The following is a 20,727-nucleotide window of genomic DNA, read 5'->3' on the forward strand; positions in this document are numbered from 1 at the left end:
CCTCTGGCTCTTACAGTCTTTCGGATCCTTCTTCAACAATGTTCCCTGAGCCTTAGGTGTAGGAGTTGTTTGTAGATCTATCCATTTGGACTCTCCACCGAAGAGTGTACCAACTGGTTATCCAATACCAAATGGTCAGCATTGAGAGCATGTAGACAGATAACATTATACAGACTGAACAGGCTATGTTCAGGAATATATGTTAAATAAACATGTACGCCAGCTGGGCCTGAAACTTTCCATTCCTAGGCCTAACTTTAGAAATATTTCTTTCTCATTTTCCCTGAGCATTTAACTTCAGAATTTTTCATTGTTAATCCTAACTAGGGTACTTTGAGATGTAAATTTCTCAGTCTCTTGCCAGTTTTTCACCATCCCAGTGTCTTTCTAAGGACCTGGATATCAGCCCCAGAAAAGTAATCGAGAGAGATGGGCCCCTGTCCCTCAGTCTCCCTGGAAGAAGAGCCCAACATCTAAGTTGTCATCATTAGTAATCAGGTGGCCTAATCCCACTGACCAACCCCAGAGCACAAACCCTTCCGATGCAGGAGGTAGTCTTTTGTTTTTACTGAAACACTTTCGTAAGTCTTTAGTTGCCCGTTTAGCTTGTGTAATCATGAGATGAGACTATTCTTTCACAACTATAATATTCAGAACAACAAATCGGCCTCCCCTTCACCACTTTCTTTTTTTAAAAAAATGAATTGTTTCTAGATAAAATATAATTAGCCACATGTATGAATTCCTAGTCCTGTTTTTGCTTTCTGAACATCACAGATTCCTGGAAGATGTTTTATTTTTGGCTATTTTAACATAATGACAAGAAGATCGTCTTAGTCTGTGTGGCAGTTCACTCAACAACAGCGTTTCTTCCCTTTGGGCTCCGGCAATTATTCCCTGCTGAGGAGGCAGGCGTCTCAGTGGTGAGCTAAAATGCTAGTGAAACCAAAGGACCATGAAAGCCAGCCATTCACAGGCCTTGGCCAGTATCTGAGTCTCCAGCCCATGTGGGAAGAGACACCTAGTCTGAATAAATAAATAATTATTCTAATCATTCCTCAGTAGAGCTCACAAAGCTGTGGAAGAAAGCCTCATGGCATCCTGCGGCATTCTTAGGAAATGGGAAGTGTATAATAGATTCTCAGTTCTCCTAAGTCTCCCTGTCTTCCACTCTCTTGACAGAGTCTCAAAGCCCAGGCTGGCCTTCCACCCATTATATAGCCAAGGAATACTTTGTGTTCCCCATCTTCCTGCCTCTACCTGCCTGGTGCTAAGATTACAGGTGAGCATCAACAAGTCTGGCTGCTGCTTCTTCAACATGAGATTTATGTCAAGTTTTCCTTGAGTCGAGTTTTAATTTTGTAGACATGTATAACATTGCTTTTTACTTGTGCCAGGAATTGCACCAGATAGGGAAGAAACTTAGTTAAGTATTGCTCAAACCATTAAGTAAGCATACTTTTGTAATCATTAGAGTGTGCCAACTGCTGAATATTTAGTATTCCAAAGGCAAGTTGATGTGGGCTTCCCCTAGCTATGCTGTGAATATGTTTTATTATCATTGGTTAATAAAGAATCTGCTTTGGGCCTATGGTAGAACAGAATACAGCCAGGTGGGAAATCTGAACAGAGATATATAGAGAGAGTAAGCAGAGTCAAGGAGACATCATGTAGCTGCTGGCACCTGTAAGCCACAGCCTAGTAGCAATACACAGATTAATAGAAATGGGTTAATTTAAGAAGTAAGAGTGAGCTAGAAATATGCATAAGCTATGCCGAACAGTGTTGTAATTAATATAGTTTTTGTGTGATTATTCGGGTCTTGGGTGGCTGGGAACAAATAAGCAGTCTCCACCTACAGCAAGTTAAAAGATTTGACATAGGTGTTCCTGAGTCTTGAGAGAGGCGCTCTTCGCGCTGTCTACGGTCTGGCCGTTTGCTGGAGGAAAAGATGTTAGAGCACTAAGAAGAGAATGGCTTGTTTGAAATACCAGATTATGATCATATAGAAGATGAAACTTTTCCTCCCTTCCCACCTCCAGCCTCTCCTGAGAGAGATACTGCAGAACCTGAACCTGATGAAGGGAGTGGAGCACCTGTTCCTGGACCACCAAAGAGAACAGTTAAAAGGAATCTACCCAAGCTAGATGCTACTAGATTAACTTCAGAGAGAGGGCTTCCAGCCTTAAGGCATATTTTTGATAAGATAAAATTCAAGGGGAAAGGTCATGAGACTGAAGACTTGAAAACGCTAATCAGACACATGGAGCACTGGGCACATAGGCTATTCCCCAGACTACAATTTGAAGATTTTATTGACAGAGTTAAAAACCTGGGAAATAAAAAGGAGGTTCAGACCTGTTTAAAATGAATTTGACTTGATCTCCCTATTGTACATGAAGATTTTGTTAACAATAATGATGAAGTTGAAGAAACTAATAACCTCGATGCAACTGCAGCTGGATTTGATCGCTTTTTGACAAGCTCATCTGACAGCAAGAAGTTGGCTTCTGAATCCAGTAGAAGTCTAACAGAAGAGCAGCAACAGGGGACTGAGTGGAAGAAACAACTGGCCTTGGAAAGAAGGCAGGCAAAGCTACTGAGCAATAGCCAGTCCCTAGAAAATGATGTGTTAGTGAGCACATCCTGGGCACAGACCGTGGAAGAGAGCAGTACTGGTGAGGATCAAGAAGACTCAGGTGGATTAAACACAGATACTGCAGATGCTCCACGTGTTCCTTCTGCCAATACAAATGAAGAGGAACAGTTTGAAGCAGAGGAACCATCCTAACTTGGACTAACCAGAAATGTCCCAAGTAGCCAGACTTCCACAACAAAATCCTGCAGAGTTTGGGGTTATTTGTAAGTTTTTCTACTTTGTATAAGTCTAAGTTATAAAACTTCTATGGATTCCTGCTTAAAATACAGTGACTATTTATAAAAAAAAGATTTGACATATTTTCTTTTTTATAGAAAATATTAATATTTTTTCTGTGTCTGGTAGAATATTTGCTGATGATGGAGTTTGCTCAGAAGTTAAGGCAAGCTTTCTCCACCAAAGACATTGCTCTTTAACTCCCTCCCCCTGGTATTTTAGTTATTCAAATAGGTATTTTTCCTTTAAAAACTTTGTTTTTAATTAAAAATAATTCTGTTTATATGTGGTGCACATATGCTGTTATGATCCATGTAGAAAGATTTAGTCTAGCTAACTAATATCCCATTACTTATTTAATTAATTTATTTTTTGATGGGGATAATATAAAATATCTGTTCCTTATAGAAAATTTGAAAGATGTGACACATCATTGATAGCAGTATAGTAGTTTATTAAAATTTACTCCTTTGGTCTAACCAAGACCTTGGCAGATCATAACCAGCTGCGTGCCTACTAAAAAGCCGCAGTTCCTGGGGCTCAGTATTGCAGAAGAAAGGATGGCGGTGCCAAATGACAGCAGGAGATACTGGAGAGTCTCAGCTGATACTCTCGCAGACACTTCAGACTCTGTGGTCGTGCATGTCTTTGATCCTAGCTCTTTGGAGGCAGAGGCAGAGGTAGGTGGAGCCCTGTGAGTTTGAGGCCAGCCTGGTCTTCAGATTGAGTCCCAGGATGGCCAAGGCTACACAGAGAAACCCTGTCTCAGAAACAATAACAAGAAAAGAAAAAACAAAACAAACCAACCAACCAACAAACAAAACAAAACAAAACAAAAAACCAACAAATAAGCCCCCTGTACATACAGAAGTCCAGCGGATGTCTAGAAGTCCCCACGTCAATTCTACTTCTCTTCAGCTACTTACAACACTGCAGGAGTGCCGGCATATGACTGGGAAATGCTTTGCCTTCACCCCTATTACTGGGAACTTTTTCCCCAACTACCATTCCTGCCAATCATATCCCATTTTCTGTGTACCTTTTTTCCTGTCCCTTTTCCTTCCTAAGGGAAGGAGTTTACAAGCCATTCCTGAGCACTCTTAAAAAACAAAACTCACAGAACAAGAGAACTGAAATGTTTCCCTTTATAACATTTAATTTGAGAAGGATGTTTCTCCTCTTTTTATGAACAACCAAGTGGTCTGTAAGGGAGATGCCACCAGCAGCAGCCGTGCAACCGTCATGAGCATCCACAGGCCAGCCATAGAAACACCACCGGCGTTTGTGGCTCCTAACCTCTGTCACCCCAACTGCTGGTATCTTTCTCAGCCTTTGTTTTTTCTTTAATGGTTTTGAGATAGCCTGCCTTTCAAAGGAGGACCAAATGACAACTTACAGTGTTATCTTCCTTTGGTCCAGTTTGGTCAGCATGCCCACTTAGTAAATGTATTAGATCATTTTCCAGGGAAGACATCAAGGACGTGTTCCACTGCTTTTATGCGATGGCAGCCACTTGGCCAGGGAGTGCAGACTTCAGATCCCAGTGGACTTTATTAAAGTCAACACTGAGTAACGTCATCAGGTGTTTCTGCTTGGGTGCAAATATACAGATCCAGAAACAATTTTTTAATGTATGAAATGCAGAGTGAGAATCAGATTATAAGTCCCCGACTAATTTAATTCTCACCTGACGAGAGGCTGAAATGGCCATGCGCATATTTATGCAAGGAACTGGGGATTTTCCGGAGAAACCCAGATGCTCTCAGGACTACATGGTTATTTCTGGCTTTCCCATGAATATTCAATGGCAGTGAAGGGAGTTTCCTTAAAAGTTCCATACTCACTCATCTCTGCAAACAGCTGTCTTCTCTCTGCCATGGTAGTTCCTCTTTTCCCGCTATCTTCAATCATTCTGTGGGACAAAATTGTGACAGCATGCGTCAGTCTCATGCTAAGCAGGCAGACAGCCATTTCTAGGTAAGCACATTAAACGCACTTGGGCCACAGACAAAAATCATTCATTGAACTTGTTTATTTCGGAGTACTGGGGGCTGGGGAAGTGGCCCAGAAGGTAAGGCACTTGGCCTGTATGTATGAAGACCGTGAAGAGTTTGGATCCTTAGAACCCAACGAAAAGCAGAACAGGCCTGGCTGCTGCCTCTATTCCCATTACTTGGGAAATAGAGACAGGGGATTTCTGAAGCAAGACACTTGATCTCAACTTAGGGCCTCCATACAGACCCCCTAAAACATATAAACTACACACAAAAGTATTTTCTTTATACTTTCATACATTTATAAATAAAATATATCATTCATTTAGATTACTGCGCATATTTCCCATACGTCATATAGTTGTTGAAAGGGATAGAAATGCTTTCTTTCCTAACATGAGGGCAACCACGGAGTTGACCTGGTCTAGCTGCCTGGAGAGGCATGGATCACAGGTCTTTCAGGTTAGAGTCTGTGCCTCCTGGGGCACTGTGTGCCTTTCAGTTTCTGAGAAACAGAGGCACTCCCTCAGACAGTGAAACATTCAGGGCTCCTGTGTATCTCTGCATTCCCTAGAAGTCAGCGGAGCATTCAGAAGTTGGCTGGACAATTAGTCTCAGACATTAACCTTGTGTACCTTGTACGGCTTGCAAATGTCATTGTATCCTGGCAACTACAATTGTATTTATTCTTCCTAGTAACCACAGTTATATTCTGTTTCTGATAAGGGTATAAGAAGTCTGATTGCTTGCAATGAGCTTGTCTCTGTCAAAGACATACAGCAACCCCTCAGACCTGTATGGTTGACATTACCACTGACCATAACCAGCTAATCCTAGCTTGGTAAGTGCTGGTGCTTCTACTAATATAAAAATTACTAAACAGCATATGACCCAAATGCTATAACTAAACACAGCCATTGTGGTGATCTGAATGAGAATGGTCCCCCTATAAAGCATATGCTCAAACTCTTGAATACTTGGTCTCTAGTTGGTGGAATTTGGGGGGAAGGAATTGGAGGTGTGGCCTTGTTGGAGGAGGTGTGTCCTGTCACTGGGGAGTGAGTTTTGAGGTTTCAAAAGCCCACAGCATTTAGGGTTAGCACTCTTTCTCTCTCTCTTTCCCTCCCTCCCTCCCTCCCTTCCTCCCTCCCTCCCTCCCTTCCTTCCTTCCTCCCTCTCTCCCTCCGTCCCTCCCTTCCACCTACTTGTGGATCAGATATAAGCTCTCAGCTACTGCTTTGGTGTCAGGCCAGCCTGCCTGCTCTCATGGTTCCTGCCTCAAGAGCTTGGATTCTCTCTTCCTAGATCTTTGCGCCCAAATAAATGTTCCCTTTTATAAGTTTCCTTGGTCATGGTGTCTTACCACAGCAATAGAAAAGTAACTAGAACAACACCTATTTAATTGCCTATTTAGTGGTGGGTGGTTTACTTCATGTCGAGTACCTCTTACAATTCTGAGGCTACCTATTTAGATTAGAGACCACATTTCTCGGCTCCCATGCAGCAGATGAGGACTCAGAGATTTCGTGAATGAAGGATGTAGAACCCCAGAACTGCGGGCTCTCTCCTGCTGCTTGTTCCTTGTATAGCCACAGCCTCAGTGTAGAAGAAGGTGAATTTCTATTGCTAATCTTTAAGCGTAACTTACAATAGTTTTCCTGTACATAATTATTTGATGCAGGTGGTTGGGTTCATGTTTCTTTCTTCAACCATGCCATCATCTCCTGTAGGTCATTTTAAAAAATGCTATTAAAATAAAAACAACTAAGACAGAGGGTCAAAAATTGGACTCGAGGAAGAAGATAATGAGAAAGTTAATAGAAATGTTATTTAGTAACAAGGATGGCTTTATTATAAGTATTGAGAATTTATGAGTCAACGAGCTTGATTTTTATTGTATCTGGTTAAACTTTAAAGAAATGAACCCAGGGTCTTACACATGCTAGGCTAGTGCTCGTCCATTGAAATGCATCCTCAAATATTCCTCAAATATTTCATCCTGATTTGAAATAAAGTCTTGCTAGATTGCCCAAGCTGATCTTCATTTCCCAGTGTCTCAGGTCCTGAGGAGCCTGGATCTCAGGTGTATACCGCCATGTCTGGCTTTAATTCAACCATCAGTGTTGTACACAGGTATATGCATGTATACCATCACACCTTCCATGTTGAGTCTCAGGCATAGTGAACACATGCCATGCCTGCATGGATCTTTGGCTTTTCTTTGGATGGGTCCTTCCCTTCCTAAAAAGAGTTTTGTTCGTGTCTCCCTAATTTGTAGTGAGTCTCAGGTCTACGTCTAGCTGTGTCTTACTCTGAAATCAACCCCAACTCTATGACGGCCTTGATTCTGAACCTCTGTAGTGCACAGAGCTTTCCTCTTGATGATGTGTCTGTTCCCCAGAGCTTTGATCTGGACCACCTACCCTCCAGGAAGTGCGCTGCGCTGGGCCCTGGATGAAACAGCTGCTGAATCACAGATCCTCCCTGCAGATTGCTTACTCTAGAGTAAGGTATTATTGACCCGTAGCAATCTGAAGAACTTTTGCTTCCTGATTCGCATCCCATATCCTTCACTGCAGAGGAAGTGGGTAGGTAACACCTGACATGCACCAAGTCATCCGGATATAGCTCCCAGTTTTGATTTCAAGGGCTCAGAAATAGAAGGGAGGCAGCGGGAGGGCAGGGAACAGAGCCAGCCGTGCATTCCTGTATCTGTCTCTGTGCTGGGACAGGATAGGAAGAACGTTAGAATAAATATGAAGGAATGCAGGCTGGGACTGACTGAGCGTATCTGTGAGGTTAAGAGTGGCATTTGAGGTCATCGCTCTGACTGCCTGGACCACTCACTTGCACAGAAATGTTCGTTTCTCAGCTAACTGTGCTTTTCTGAAGTGAGATGAGGATAGTAACCTCATTCCTTTAAGATTCTTCACAGGCAGCAGTGTTTACTGAAGAAATGAATGAAAAAGGAATGCAAAAAAATAGAGAGGTGAGAAAAAGAGTAGTTGTATTTTTTTTTACACAAAATAGACATTCAAATTATACTTCCAAAATCTAGCACAGAAAAGTGAAATTCAAACCATAATCATTTCAGAGGGTCATTATCTAAAAAAGGGGAAAACAAATTTATTTATGTTTATCAAAATCCAGGGCTATAAAATTTTCAGCAAAATCATATGCCATGCAATAGTTGAAAAAGGTGCAAACTCCGTGCCAGCTTCTGGTTTGTTCATCACCACTTTTGTTGTTGTTATTAATTCACTCATAAAAGGACCATAAGCTACACAATGATTGCTAATAATTGCTAAGGTAAAGCATAGACCTTTTGAGGGAAAATTCATTGGTATTACATCTTAGGAGGCATAGAAATACAGCAGCAGAGAAAAAGCCAAATGAGAGTGCGCCTCTCATTATCTCCAGATTTCGTGGGAAGCATCAAGCCAGGTTAAACTGATAATCTTCATTTTCTTCAGTCATTACAGCTAAGGAAGGAACGGGCATACTAGCTTCCATCTCAGACTGATTCAGTGGGAGATGTGTGGGACTCTCTCTCTTTCTAGTGCTATCTTCCTTGATCACGCTCCTTTGAGACAGGTTCTCTCAGGGAAGCTGGAGTTGGCCAGTCGGTCTAAAATGGTGGCTACTGAGTCTAGAGAGTCCTATCTCCGCCTTTCCAATGCTTGAGACACAGGTGCCACCACATGACGAGACATTTTACATCAGTGCAGGGGATTGCAGGTCTTCACATAGCTACCACTTTACTGGTTGAGCCATTTCCCGAGCCCCTCAGCGGGGACAGCTCTTGAAGTGTGTTCAAGCATCAGATAGGTGAGGACCACCATTGTGGACTCTGCAGCTTCCAGTCTAACTTACCAAAGGAAGTGACACTGTAATACTCCACCACAATTTTGTCACCTTACAAACAGAACAGCAAGGCCCTCAGAAGAGGTTATCCTGAGTGCGTCTACAGGGTGCAGTTTTGCTTGGAAAGCAATGGAGCTTGGCAAGGATCTCTAGTTTTCATGAATTTTAGTGAAACAACAGCTGTCCAAAGTTATATGGTAGAGGTGAAGGGACAGTATTATTGTTTGCCACGAGGTGTGGCTCACTTGTTCAACTGATGTCTCTCCTTGTAGATGGGATATTCACAAACTTATGCTAGCGTGGTAAGAGAATACTGAGTCCCTTCTGTTAGTTCCTGATAAACTCTCAGTTCCCAGGACTACACAGGTACCTGCTGCCTTCACCACTAACCCGCACCCCCTGACTAGGAAACACTCCTAGAGTAGGAGCTCCAACACGCGTCTCCCTCTGCTTCCTGCCTGCGGACAGTGAGCACTTGTCGCCTGCTCCTACAATCATGTCTTCCGACCACGACAGAGGACTGCAAACCATGAACCCCAGTAAAACCACCCAAAGGAAATATTCGAAAAGGAGCTGGAAGTTTTCAGACACTTTCATAGTCTCCTAAGATCAAAAGATTAAAAAGACGTGACCTTATGGAGCTCTGTGCTTTTTAAGATCCTAGTTTAGAAACAGAAATTTTTTTTTCCTAGTAAGTATTTATAGCTTGGTGTAATATACGCCACATGCAAGCATGCACTGCTCGAAGTGGTAGCTTATTTATGAGGTCTGAGAATGACATCAAAGAATCGGCGACTGTAGCATAGGAGGATAAAAAACAACAGTACTTTTTTTTTTTAAAAGACGGAAACGTTCAGGAAAAATGATCACAGAAGGAATCGTGGGAGAGCACATAGACTTCTAGAGGGTATGGCACGCAGGGGAACTGGGAATTAGGCAGCATCTCTGTGCGCAAGTGTTAGTGGAGATGCGGAGAAATGAAGCGGCCTCAGATTTGGACAGTCTGACGTCTAGACCAGAATGGGACCTCCGTCCTACAGGAGAGAGCCAGGGTACCACTCAAGGCTTAAGAAGACTTCGTACACAGAGGTTTAGATTTCGGCAAGGTGACTCTATCAGGTTAAGTGGGAGAAAGATTGAGTAGTCAGGAGAGTAGGTGTGGTTATAGGAAGTGTTCAGTTAGCTGCATGTTTCAGGATCTTAGAACAAGACTCGTGTGTACAAAGTCATCCTTTGCCTTGTGCCTCTGCTGGATAGTCTTGGTCTTATGTCAAGCTGACAGAGCTAGAGTTAACTGAAGGGAAGGAACCTCAATTAAAAAAAAATTCCTCCTCCATAAGATACTACTGTAAGGCTTTTTCTTGATTAGTGATTGATTGGAGAGGGTCCAGCCGATTGTGCGTGGCACCATCCCTAGCCAGGTGGTCCTCTGTTTTATAAGTAAGCAGGCTGAGCAAGCCAGTAAGAAGCACCCTCCATAGCCTCTGTGTCAGCTCCTGCCTCCGGTTCTTGCTCTGCTTGAGTTCCAGTCCTGACTTCCTTGGATGATGAACTGTGATATGGAAGTATAAGCTAAATAGACTCTTTCCTCCCAGACTTGCTTTTTGATCATAGTGTTTCACTGTAGCAACAGAGACCCTAACTAAGACAGTGCCCATCAACAGATGAGCAGATAAAGAAAATGTGCCATAGATAAATGATGGAGTGTTATTAATAAAGAGGATCATGTTAGGTCATTTGCAGGAGGATGGACAAGCTGGAGACTGTTACGTTAAGGAAAAGAAGCTAGACGTAGAAGGATAAATACTCTATGTTTTCTCTCAGGTGTGGAATTTAGACTTTTGTTCTTAAAGACATGAAAATGAAAGGGGAATAGTGGAAGTCGGTAGTAGGGACAAGATTGGGCACTAGAGGGTTACATATTGTCACAGTATCTTATATACAGGCATGGTATGCCAAAACAAAGCCTAGTTTTATTAAATTAATCTGTGCTAATTATTTTTAAAGTTAAGGAAACTACAATGTGTTAAGAAGGGCCCCGACAGTCTGTATCTCTGGGGAGCTTCGAAATGAAGCATCAAACAGCTTGGGACCCAGTAAGAAGTAGAGGCTATACAAGGAGAAGGAGTGCAAAATGCTACTTTCTAGGCAAGAGGCAGCCCATGTATACATGGTCTCATGTCAATTCTGGATGCCTGAATTGGCTGGGTCTGCATAAGACTCTGCCTGTCAACAGCCAATCACAAAGGGACTCAAAAGGCCACACACTCTCCTGCTGATGTATGGACAACTGATGGATTCTTGGGGAAGGACAGCCATTATCTTTAGTTGTAACCCAGAGAGCCTACCAATGACCAGTTCCAGACCCATGGTCACACAGATGGCCACGGTTAAAATCAGCAGGTCACTAAACAAAAAGACAGAAAAGTAGCAGGAGGGGGGATGACAGGAACGGGAGGACACTCAAGAGGGGCGTGGGTGAGAGCAAACAGAATGTAGTCTATGTGTGCACCAACTATCAAAGAGCAAATTTAATTGAAAATGTATAAAAATAACACTTGTAGAGGTGAAATGTTAGACGAAATACAAATTGTATTTTAGCATGGTGGGTGTAAGTTCCCACCGCAATGCAACAACCTCAAGGTATTTCTGGAGTGCCATTGCTCGAATTCAACACCCTCCTTGATAAATACTCGTTAATTACACACAATAGATAAGAAGTTTGAGAGGAACAACTTAAACTGGTGGTGTCTTACACTGTACAACCTCCTAAAAATCACAACCTTGAGAGGAAATAGGGGGACATCTTAAGACTCAGGCAGGCAAAGTTAAATAGCACGGTTTCTCTCAGGGCAAATCATCAACTTCATTTAAATTTTGTGCTTAATTTTTCAATTCCTAGGCTTGCATGGGTCCAGCTGCCGGTAACAGCATTCAGGATGTTTCTGCGTGATGCAGATTAGGATTTCCTGAAATTGGTAAGCTGAAACGAATATACTAAGACTGGCTAACTTAGCGGAAAAGAGTCCCAGACCTCTGAAATCTGCTGGGAAATGTCTTTGTGCATTATTTCTTAATGGCTGCCTCCTGTTGGAAAGTACTGTCAGACTGGAAAAAGCTGTGGAGAGTAAAACAATCCTGGGCATTCAAGTTTATGTAACCCCAGAAGCATGTAAACACGCCAGATCACACACGAGTTCACATTCACAATTGAGAGCTGCGTGAGCCTGCGGTGTTTGCAGAGCTGTCTGGCTCGCCCCTGCTCTTGCTCCTCTTTAGCAAGTGCTTGAAGACTGTGGTTTCATATCACTATATTAAACTCATCCAACAGTTTATTTCCTTTCCTTTTGCTCCAGGTGGGTGAAAAAAATGCTGGGGTCAACAATCACGCCGTATTGCCATCCGGGAGTTAATAACCCCACAGCCCATCTCTAGCTCCTTTCCGCCTCTGGCGGTTTAATTGGTGCCATATGAACACCTGTTGTCACTGTGGTGACGAAGCCTTCTCATAGAACCTTTCAGATTTACGTTCTAGTCCTAACCTGTGCCAACATAAAAAAGTATTCCGAACTTTTTCTTGAGTCCAAATGGAACTGTGCTTCCTCCCTAGGCCTTTATCTATATTAGCCTGTGGCAGTAGGAAAATACTATGGTTAATACAAATGCGTGATGAACCTATCATTTATCCACCCACCCACCTACCCACCTACCTATCTATCTCACTGGGTCACACTACAGCTTCCACGACAAGATTGATTTTTCCTTTTTTTTGTTTATTTTCTCATAAATTTTATTTATTTATTTATTTATTTATTTATTTATTTTTTGAGGTGGGAGGTTGCAAGGGCAAACATGAAGGGACAAAATATGAGTAGAATTGAGATTCATGGTGTGAATGACACATAGAATAAACAAAAGAGAAAGTTAAAAATAAATAAAAAGCAAAAAGTAATCAAAATCAAAACTACAGAATCTGGCTAAACAATGGTCCCAGCCGTCATTGTCTCAGTCCTTGTCTGTCTGACAAAGTGGCCCATAGAACTTTTAATTCGTTATTGGCTGAGGGTACATCCTTGCTCTTATGAACACCTGTTCTCATATGGGGTATGGGCTCTACAGTACAAGGCCAGGATTTTCTTGAAATTCGGGATGACTCAAATAGAGCTTCAGGATAGTGGCTTTTTTCTGTGTTTTCATCTAACTACAGACAGAGTGAGAACAGAGGCTTGCAGATTTTTTTTTCTGTTTTGAGTATCTTATGGGCCCAAGTGAGGCAGCAATGTAATTTAGTAGGTGCAGTTTCTAAGCATCATTTTTCAGACTTTAGCTGTGTTTCCAAACTGTCTGGGGTGCATCTGAAAGGTCCAAGTGTTCACCATATCCACATTCCGTATTCAAAGGACTAGTACTCTGGATAAGGTCGCTGGACTTGGTTTATGGGTAGTAGAGATACTTCAGATAGAACAAATTGCTGGGAATCTGCCTGACTGGCCATTACACTAAAGAGTATATTGTGTCTCCTAAGTAGATAGGTGTATAGGAAGGTAGGTAGGAAGGTAGACAGATGGATAAATTATAGATGAATAGATAATAGATATAAGATAGATGATAGAAAATAGATAACAGATTGCAGACAAATAGATAATTGATGGGTGAATAATAGAAGATTGACAGATAGATGATATAGATAGATAGATGATAGATAGATAGACAGACAGACAGACAGATAGATAGATAGATAGATAGTCACAGAGTAACCCCTTTATCCATACATCTTTACTTGCAAGTGTGTATTGCAAAGAGTCATTGATTTGGCTTGAGGCTTCTGGTTTCTACTACAATATCAATGCTGGGCCCTCACTGGGACCCCCTTAGCTGTCCTGTTGTTGCCCTGTGTCATGGAGATCCTGCAGTTGTGTCTGCAGGACTGATCCCCTTCATGTGCTCTTGCAGATCACAGATGATGGGTGGATATTGGGTTGGGCCAACTCATCACCCTAGTTCTGGGGTTAGGTAGTCGCAGGGTTGGTTAGCACACCAGCTGTCCTTGGTCCTCACCACCAGGGTGAGCTTTCCTGAATTGCTCTGGCTACTTCACCCCTTGCAAGGGGTGGGGCCAGTTCTCCTGCTTTCGTGCCCACAGGGTCAGCTCATACTTTTCCTTTTGATTTGAACCTAAACCTCACTTCGGCACTCTGAACAGATAGGCTTTGAGTCACTTAGCCTATTCTGTGTCCCTCTTCCCATATTACATAAATCTCCAGCTGATTTGCACTATTACTCGTCTATTTAATTGGCCAGTTGGGGACAGTGATTGAACATATCCTGCTGGGACTACCGGAGCAAGAGCTTTCACCTTAAAAACCCTGGTAGCAGGCTGAACTAGAAATACAATGCTCGTTGAATTTGAGTAAAACTTATTTGTATACTAGAGTGGCATTCTTAGGTTACTTTGCAATCTACTTTTGCACTTCATAAGAGTTTGTGAAATGTACCTTGAGTCAATGGAGAAGATAATTACTTCCTTTGGGGAATGTAACTATGCATAAACATACACACATACAGACACAGGCTCCTAAAGAGGTAGGCTTTACAAACTAGAAAATGCCATGTAAAAACAAGAAGAACATTTTCATTCTAGAAAAAAATTTCTCTCTATCTTTCTTTTGAGTCAGGAAGGAACCGTCTGTACTCAGGGTGCACAAGATGTTTCAGAAAAGGCTTTTTATTTGGTTTCATTCAATTTTATTTGGCAAGAGAGGATGCCGGTTCCCTTTAGCAGTAGAGGCTGTAGACTGGGGCTGGGTACAAACTGGCGTAGGTCAAAGGAAGCTTTTGGAAGAATGATAAAACTCAGACTCCTCCATGTGAAATTCAGTTACCAGAATGTCTCCGAAAAACCCGGGAGCCCTGGGTGAGGTTAATCAGAGGGAATTCAAAGCTCCCCAAGGGGAGATGACTGTAGGAGGAAGTCTTCTGACCCGTTGCTGTGATGCTGCCATTGGGACCTTAGATCCTTTTCAGACGACATGTGTCTTAGAGAATTATTGTGGTCTGTGTCTATGTTTTTCATGAGTGAAGATGTCATAGGAATTGGCCTATTTTGTACTGATGGTGAACCTAATGATGAAGACGTCCTTGTCTTTCTTGTGGGACTGCTAACTGTTTTGAACTGATTCTGTATTTATTTATTTTAGAGTTAGGGCTATGCTGTGTAGCTTAGCTGACCTCAAGCTTGCTGTCTTATGAGGATGGGGATTACAGACCTGTGCCAATAGACCCTGCTTTTACCTTTAGAGAAAACTCCAGCACAGGGAATTGAACCTAGTGGTTTTCAGAAGGTGGGGACAGACAGCATTTGTGCTATATCTACAGCATGGATTGTTCAGTCTTCACCTTCTGCACAGGAACTGGGAAATGACGACTGTCAAATTGCCTGCTCTTTTCTCATCTTGGTATCCAGTGTTCCTACTCTTAAACACACCTCTTATTATTTTTCCTAAATATCTAATAAATGAAAACACACAAATGAAATTAGATTATTTTCATTAGTTTATCAACAAGCCAATTTCAAATTTTGCAACTGAAGTCTTAAACTCTGTGCATCTCACTATGATGGGACTATGTTGCATTTATACAGAATCCAGAAGTAAAATATTCCAAAAAGCTTTAAGAATGATACTTCTATTTTTTTCAAGTGACTAGGCTAAATTTAGTTTTCTGGCAAAGTGATTGCAACAGAGCCAATGAATTTAGCTGGAGATGTTATACAATCTTGTCTCTAATTTCTCTTAGTACTTAGTCTTTTCAATGGGATGATAAAAGGATATGGAGTCTCACCCTACGGAAATGTTCACGTATATGGACAAAGGAGACAGGTCCATGTGTGGACTGCTTTAGGATGAGGAACTTAGCGTTTGATGAGGATTAAAGATACTTTTTGTTTTATGTGAGTACCAACTAGCAATGAAATGGTACAGCCAACTCTACGGAGCCTATGACAGAGCACCTGCCTGTGGGAAGATGGAAAGCGCTAGATGGGGCTGCTAGGGCCAAGGGGCCTCTCATGTCATAGGGCTCAGAGTCCTTGGATATATAAGCCCAATAGTCAGTCACTTGTCAGGCAGAAGTGGAAGATCCAAAAGGATGTATGTTATTAACACGACTCTTGACACTAATAGGGTTTGCTCTTTTGTTTAGAAAATACTAGTAGGAAAAATTAGATCCTCCCTTGATCGTTCCTAATATGTTGAAGAAGATACAAACAAAAAACCCCAGTGCTGCTCTGGGCTAATTGCTATCTGGACTTCTGGGAGAATGATTCCTGCTGGAGACAGAGTGTAAAGTGAGTGAAAGCTAAGAGGAGGGTGGATCTGAGTCTGCGCATGCAGCCCAGGGAGGCTGTGCTCTTCATATTTTGTTTTTTTGTTGTTTGAGACAGAGGCTCTTGCAGGCCACGCGAGCCTCAACCTGTTTTGATCATCTCATCTCTGACTCCCAGGGATGACAGGCATGCCTCAGTCTGTCTGGTTTGTGTGATGCAGGGTTTTCAAACAAGGCTTTATTCACGCTCAGCAAGGACTGTACTGACCACGATAGGTTCCCAGATCCTGTTCTGCTCTTTTATTATGGTGGAGGTGGTACAAAGTGTTGAGCCATAGCAAAGGGAGGTGGGAGGAAAGTGTATGTTTCCTGCAGCAGAGACTAAGTCAGACTTCAATTAGGAGAAGAAATAATAGCAATGATAGTAGCCACACCATTACTTAAAACAACTGTCACTTCACTAAAACAGCTAACCAAGCAATGGTACCTTGTAGTGGCCCCAAGCTCACATAAGTCTGATGGTTTGATTAGTCCTGTTTTACCAAGGTGAAACTATGAGCTACAGCATTAGAAGTTGCCCTTTTGGGCAATTTACAGCTTAGAATGCTATGTTGAACTAGAGGCACTTCGAGTCTCGTAAGCGTCAATTTGGAATTGTATGAAATGAGGCTCAGGGAGATGCCTTTGTTTCCTAGTGTATGAAATGAGGCTCAGGGAGATGCCTTTTGTTTCCTAGCGGCACAGGGGCATTGCCTGCAGTACACACTGAAATGAGCTGAAGTCAAGCCTAAAGCGTGTGCTAGTGGATGCCAGAGGCAGATGGATAGGATGGTGCTGGTGGGTCGTGCACAAAGCGTCTTTGCTAAGGAGAAAGACCCATGAGCACAGGTCTTGTTTCCTTGGCATCGCTCCCCTTCATCTTCCATTTCCTTGCACTTTAATCTCACTTTTTAAGTCAACCTTTTTTTCTTTACTGCTTGTTCTTTTACTTAATTCTTCATATATGTATGTATGTATGTATGTATGTGTATGTGTATATGTCTATCCTTTCCCTCTTATCCACCTCTTCGTGTGTGTGTGTGTGTGTGTGTGTGTGTGTGTGTGTGTTAGGGAACAGAAACGAAATTCTCCCCAAACTTGACGACTTTCATCTTGAGAAGCATCAGGTAGGTAGAGAGAAAAGAGAAGTATCAAGAGGAGCACGACAGAGTGGTGGCACCCGTGAAGTCCTACAGTCAGAGGAGGAAGCCTGATGGCAACTTTCAGAGCACAGAGCTGCCTGCATCCACCTGGAGACCTTGGATACAAAGAGAGAGAGGGAGAGTAGCCCTTTGTTTGAAGGTCAAGTTGTGGAAGTGGAGAACTCTCAAACGGCTGCATTTCATGCTTCGTAAGGTCGAGCTAGTCCTTAAAATTTCATGATGGGAAATGTGCCCCACGTTCTCTAAAGTACACGTTTCCTTGGGGAAATGAAGAAGTTCACCATAGAACTAATTTAGCTGCGTCCATCTTCATTCCTGGCCCAGACACGTGCAGGGAACAGATGGTGCTTTTGAGTCACCAGAAGAAGGAAGAGAGAATGTTTTTGTGTTCTTTCTGGGGAGGCTGGTGTGGACAGTGCCCCTCAGAGGCTGCACACAGAGCTGGCTGTGAGGCCAGAGTAATGGGGGGGAAATGGAAGACGAGGCTTAAGACAGGTGGGGTGTCAGTTAGCCTGTCCTTGTGTAGCGACAGATCCAGAACCGTCCCAAAGGAAGGACACAGGCGTCCAGCTAGGGGTAAGGAGAGTAACGCATAGAGTGGACACGCCTCTGGTTCTTTATAATTCTCTTCCTTATTGCATATTAATCTAGCTGCACGCTTCAAAAAAATCTACTTAGATCTGAACAGTTATTTTCAAAGTGTAAGTTTTACAAACCCTAGTGTGTATGAGTAATTTCTTAGAATTATATATTTTTTATTTAGTGTGTGTGCATGTGCATGGGATAGAGAAAGAGGGAGAGAGACAGAGAGAGACAGGGAGAGTGAGAGAGAGACAGAGGAGAGAAAGAGAGAGAAGGAGGAGGTGAAGGGGAAGAGAGAGGAAGGTGGAGGTGCATGCTATCATATGCATGTCGAAGCTAGAGGACAACTCAGGAACCTGCTCTCTCCTTCTACCATGTGGATCCCAGGTTTGGCAAGCATCTTTATCTACTAGATGAGCCATCTCATTTGAGACAGTCTCACTATGTAGCTCTGCCTGCCCTGGAATTCACTATGTAGTCCAAGCTGGCCTGGAACTCACAGAAATGCTCTTGCCTCTCCATTCTGAGTGCTGTGATGAATAGCATGCACCAACACACTTGGCTCTTGCTTTGTTTCTTAATAAACACACATTGAAGATGTCAGGGAATTGTTTAGCATGTATCGTGCTTGTCAGACAAACTAGGCTACTTAGTTAAAGGTGGAAGGAGAGGACTGACTGTACGAAGCTGTCCTCTGACCTAAACACACACACACACGCACACGCACACGCACACGCACACACACAGAGTGATAGAGACAGATAGACAGGCAGGCAGAGAGATAGAGATACAGACACACACAGAGAGATAGATACATACACGGACAGAGATAGATACATACATGGACAGAAACACACACAGATAGAGAGACACATATTTAAACCTTTAAAAACACATTTAAATTTAGCAAAAATACATTTAGCAATTTTTTTTGAGACAGCCTTGCTCTTTAGCTCAGGCTGGTCTTGGAACTCATGACAATCCCCTTCCCTCATGACATCCCTGAGATGCCATGTTGGGTTTAACAATTTTCAATCTATCTCACTCCATCCGCACAACACATAACAGTTTACTGTGGTTAAATATCATACTAATTAATAGTAGACTATTTTTTCTTTTGCCTATTTAAGTTCTGTGCATGCTGAATATCCAAAACTGATATAGCGTGAAACAGCTCAGAAGACAGCAGGGGCCTTGCGGGGGCCGCTGGGGGTTGCAGCCCAGTGAAACCGCCGCTAGACACCGAGGGTTAATGCGTGGAGATGCCAGCATTAACTAGGTCACCCAGAGCAGAGACAGGCCGAGGGCATGTGCAGCCAAGAGCCATGCGCAGACTCTGCCCCAGTAAACAGGGGCACTTCGCACACCAGGGTCCTTTCTTCTGGAGGAGGGCCGACGGTCCTGAAAGGAGCAGAGGGGAAGGCAGGCACAGAAGCAGCCCTTATTTGTTGCTCTGGGTCTGTTTTCTGAATTATAAGGCCCTCAGTTCCAGCCCCGCTACCGAGGACAATTCAATCTGAAATTGAGGGGGGACTTCAAATAGTCCATTTGCTGAGAGAGCCATGGCTCTCAGCTGGTGGCTGCCAAGAATCTAAGAGCCGCAGAATAGCTGCTGGGAATAAGGTCTTCGCTTCGGTCTGGATTGTCCAGGCCTGCAGAGTCACCCAGTGAACACAGACATGAATGGCCTGGATTATGTAGCTTAAAGGGCCTCTCAGGTTTCAGGACTTAATAATAATGACCAACATTTAAAGGACTCCTTTGTATGACTAGGCTCAAAACTAACTAAATGTAATGTTTTACGTTTCTTATCTGAACTGTGAGACAGCTCGTATTTTATCACCACATTTTATGATTAATTAAAAATTGAAACGATGTGTGTGTGTGGGTATGTGTGGGTATGTGTGTGTGTGTGTGTCTGTGTGTCTGTGTGTCTGTGTGGGTATGTGCACATGGGAGGTCAGGTGCGCAGGAGTTCAGAAGATGAGTCAGATGCCCTGGAGCTGAGTGATAGGTACCTGCCACAGGGGCTAGAACTGCAGCTCCAGTCCTCTGAAAGAGTAGTATGTGCTCTTAACTGCCGGGCCCTGTCTCCGGCTATCACCGTGTTTAACAGCTGAGAAGATGAGGCTCATGAAGTAGTTGGATCAGAGTCCTTAGTCCCAGATGCACTCCTATCTTAAGCCCCCAATTTTGTGACTATAGTATTTTTTTTTATGACAGAAAGAACTTAACAGATTTAATTATTTAACAAATATTTAAGGGCCAGAGAGATAGCTCAGTTAGTAAAGGTGCTTGCCGTCAAGCCTGAAGACTGAGTTCTACATCATGTAAAAAGAGAACCAGGTCCCGCAACATGTCCTCTGATCTTGAATGTGCCTTGGCGTGTGCTCATTTGTATGTGTGTGCATGCGCTCATGTACACACATACATGTTAAAATAAATGTATTCAGAACATGTCAGAAAAGGAGGGCTGGCTGAGAAGCCAAGGACAATGGCACTGGGTTTTGATCCTACTGCATGTACTGGCTTTGTGGGAGCCTAGTTTGTTTGGATGGTCACCTTCCTAGACCTGGATGGAGGTGGGGAGGACCTTGGACTTTTCATAGGGCAGGGAACCCTGACTGCTCTTTGGACTGGAGAGGGAGGAGGAAGGGGATGGGGAAGGGGGGAAGGATGGGGAATGGGGAGGGAAATGGGAGGAGGGCAGGAGGTGGAAATTTTTAAGTAAAAAAAAAAATTTAAAGACATTGAGGTGGAACATTATCTCTTAACTAATTACTGGGTCCAAAGTGATTAAGACAGTATACACAATCAAGGAGTCTTTACAGACTGGAGAAAGAACTTTCACACTCAAGAATACAGGTGGCTTTATGGGAGCCCTGCT

General features: G+C 42.9%; 1 protein-coding gene and 1 pseudogene across 12 annotated transcripts in view; one reads left to right on the plus strand and one right to left on the minus strand.

Moving 5' to 3' along the window:
• Dtna (dystrobrevin alpha) overlaps nucleotides 1-20,727 on the minus strand; it is a 354,169-nt gene that overhangs the window by 116,663 nt on the left and 216,779 nt on the right. For all 12 annotated transcript variants that reach the window (XM_050135015.1, XM_050135013.1, XM_050135014.1 and 9 more), the window contains one exon: nucleotides 4,720-4,787. In XM_050135015.1, the coding sequence (XP_049990972.1) occupies nucleotides 4,720-4,786 (67 nt within the window). In that variant the 5' untranslated portion in view covers nucleotide 4,787. The remainder of the gene's footprint in view (nucleotides 1-4,719; nucleotides 4,788-20,727) is intronic.
• LOC126497135 (TIMELESS-interacting protein-like) lies at nucleotides 1,952-2,848 on the plus strand (annotated as a pseudogene).

This window comes from Alexandromys fortis, unplaced genomic scaffold (assembly GCF_014885135.2).
Source record: "Alexandromys fortis isolate MF-2015 unplaced genomic scaffold, M_Fortis_MF-2015_v1.1 scaffold_25, whole genome shotgun sequence".
In the NCBI taxonomy this organism is placed as follows: domain Eukaryota; kingdom Metazoa; phylum Chordata; class Mammalia; order Rodentia; family Cricetidae; genus Alexandromys; species Alexandromys fortis.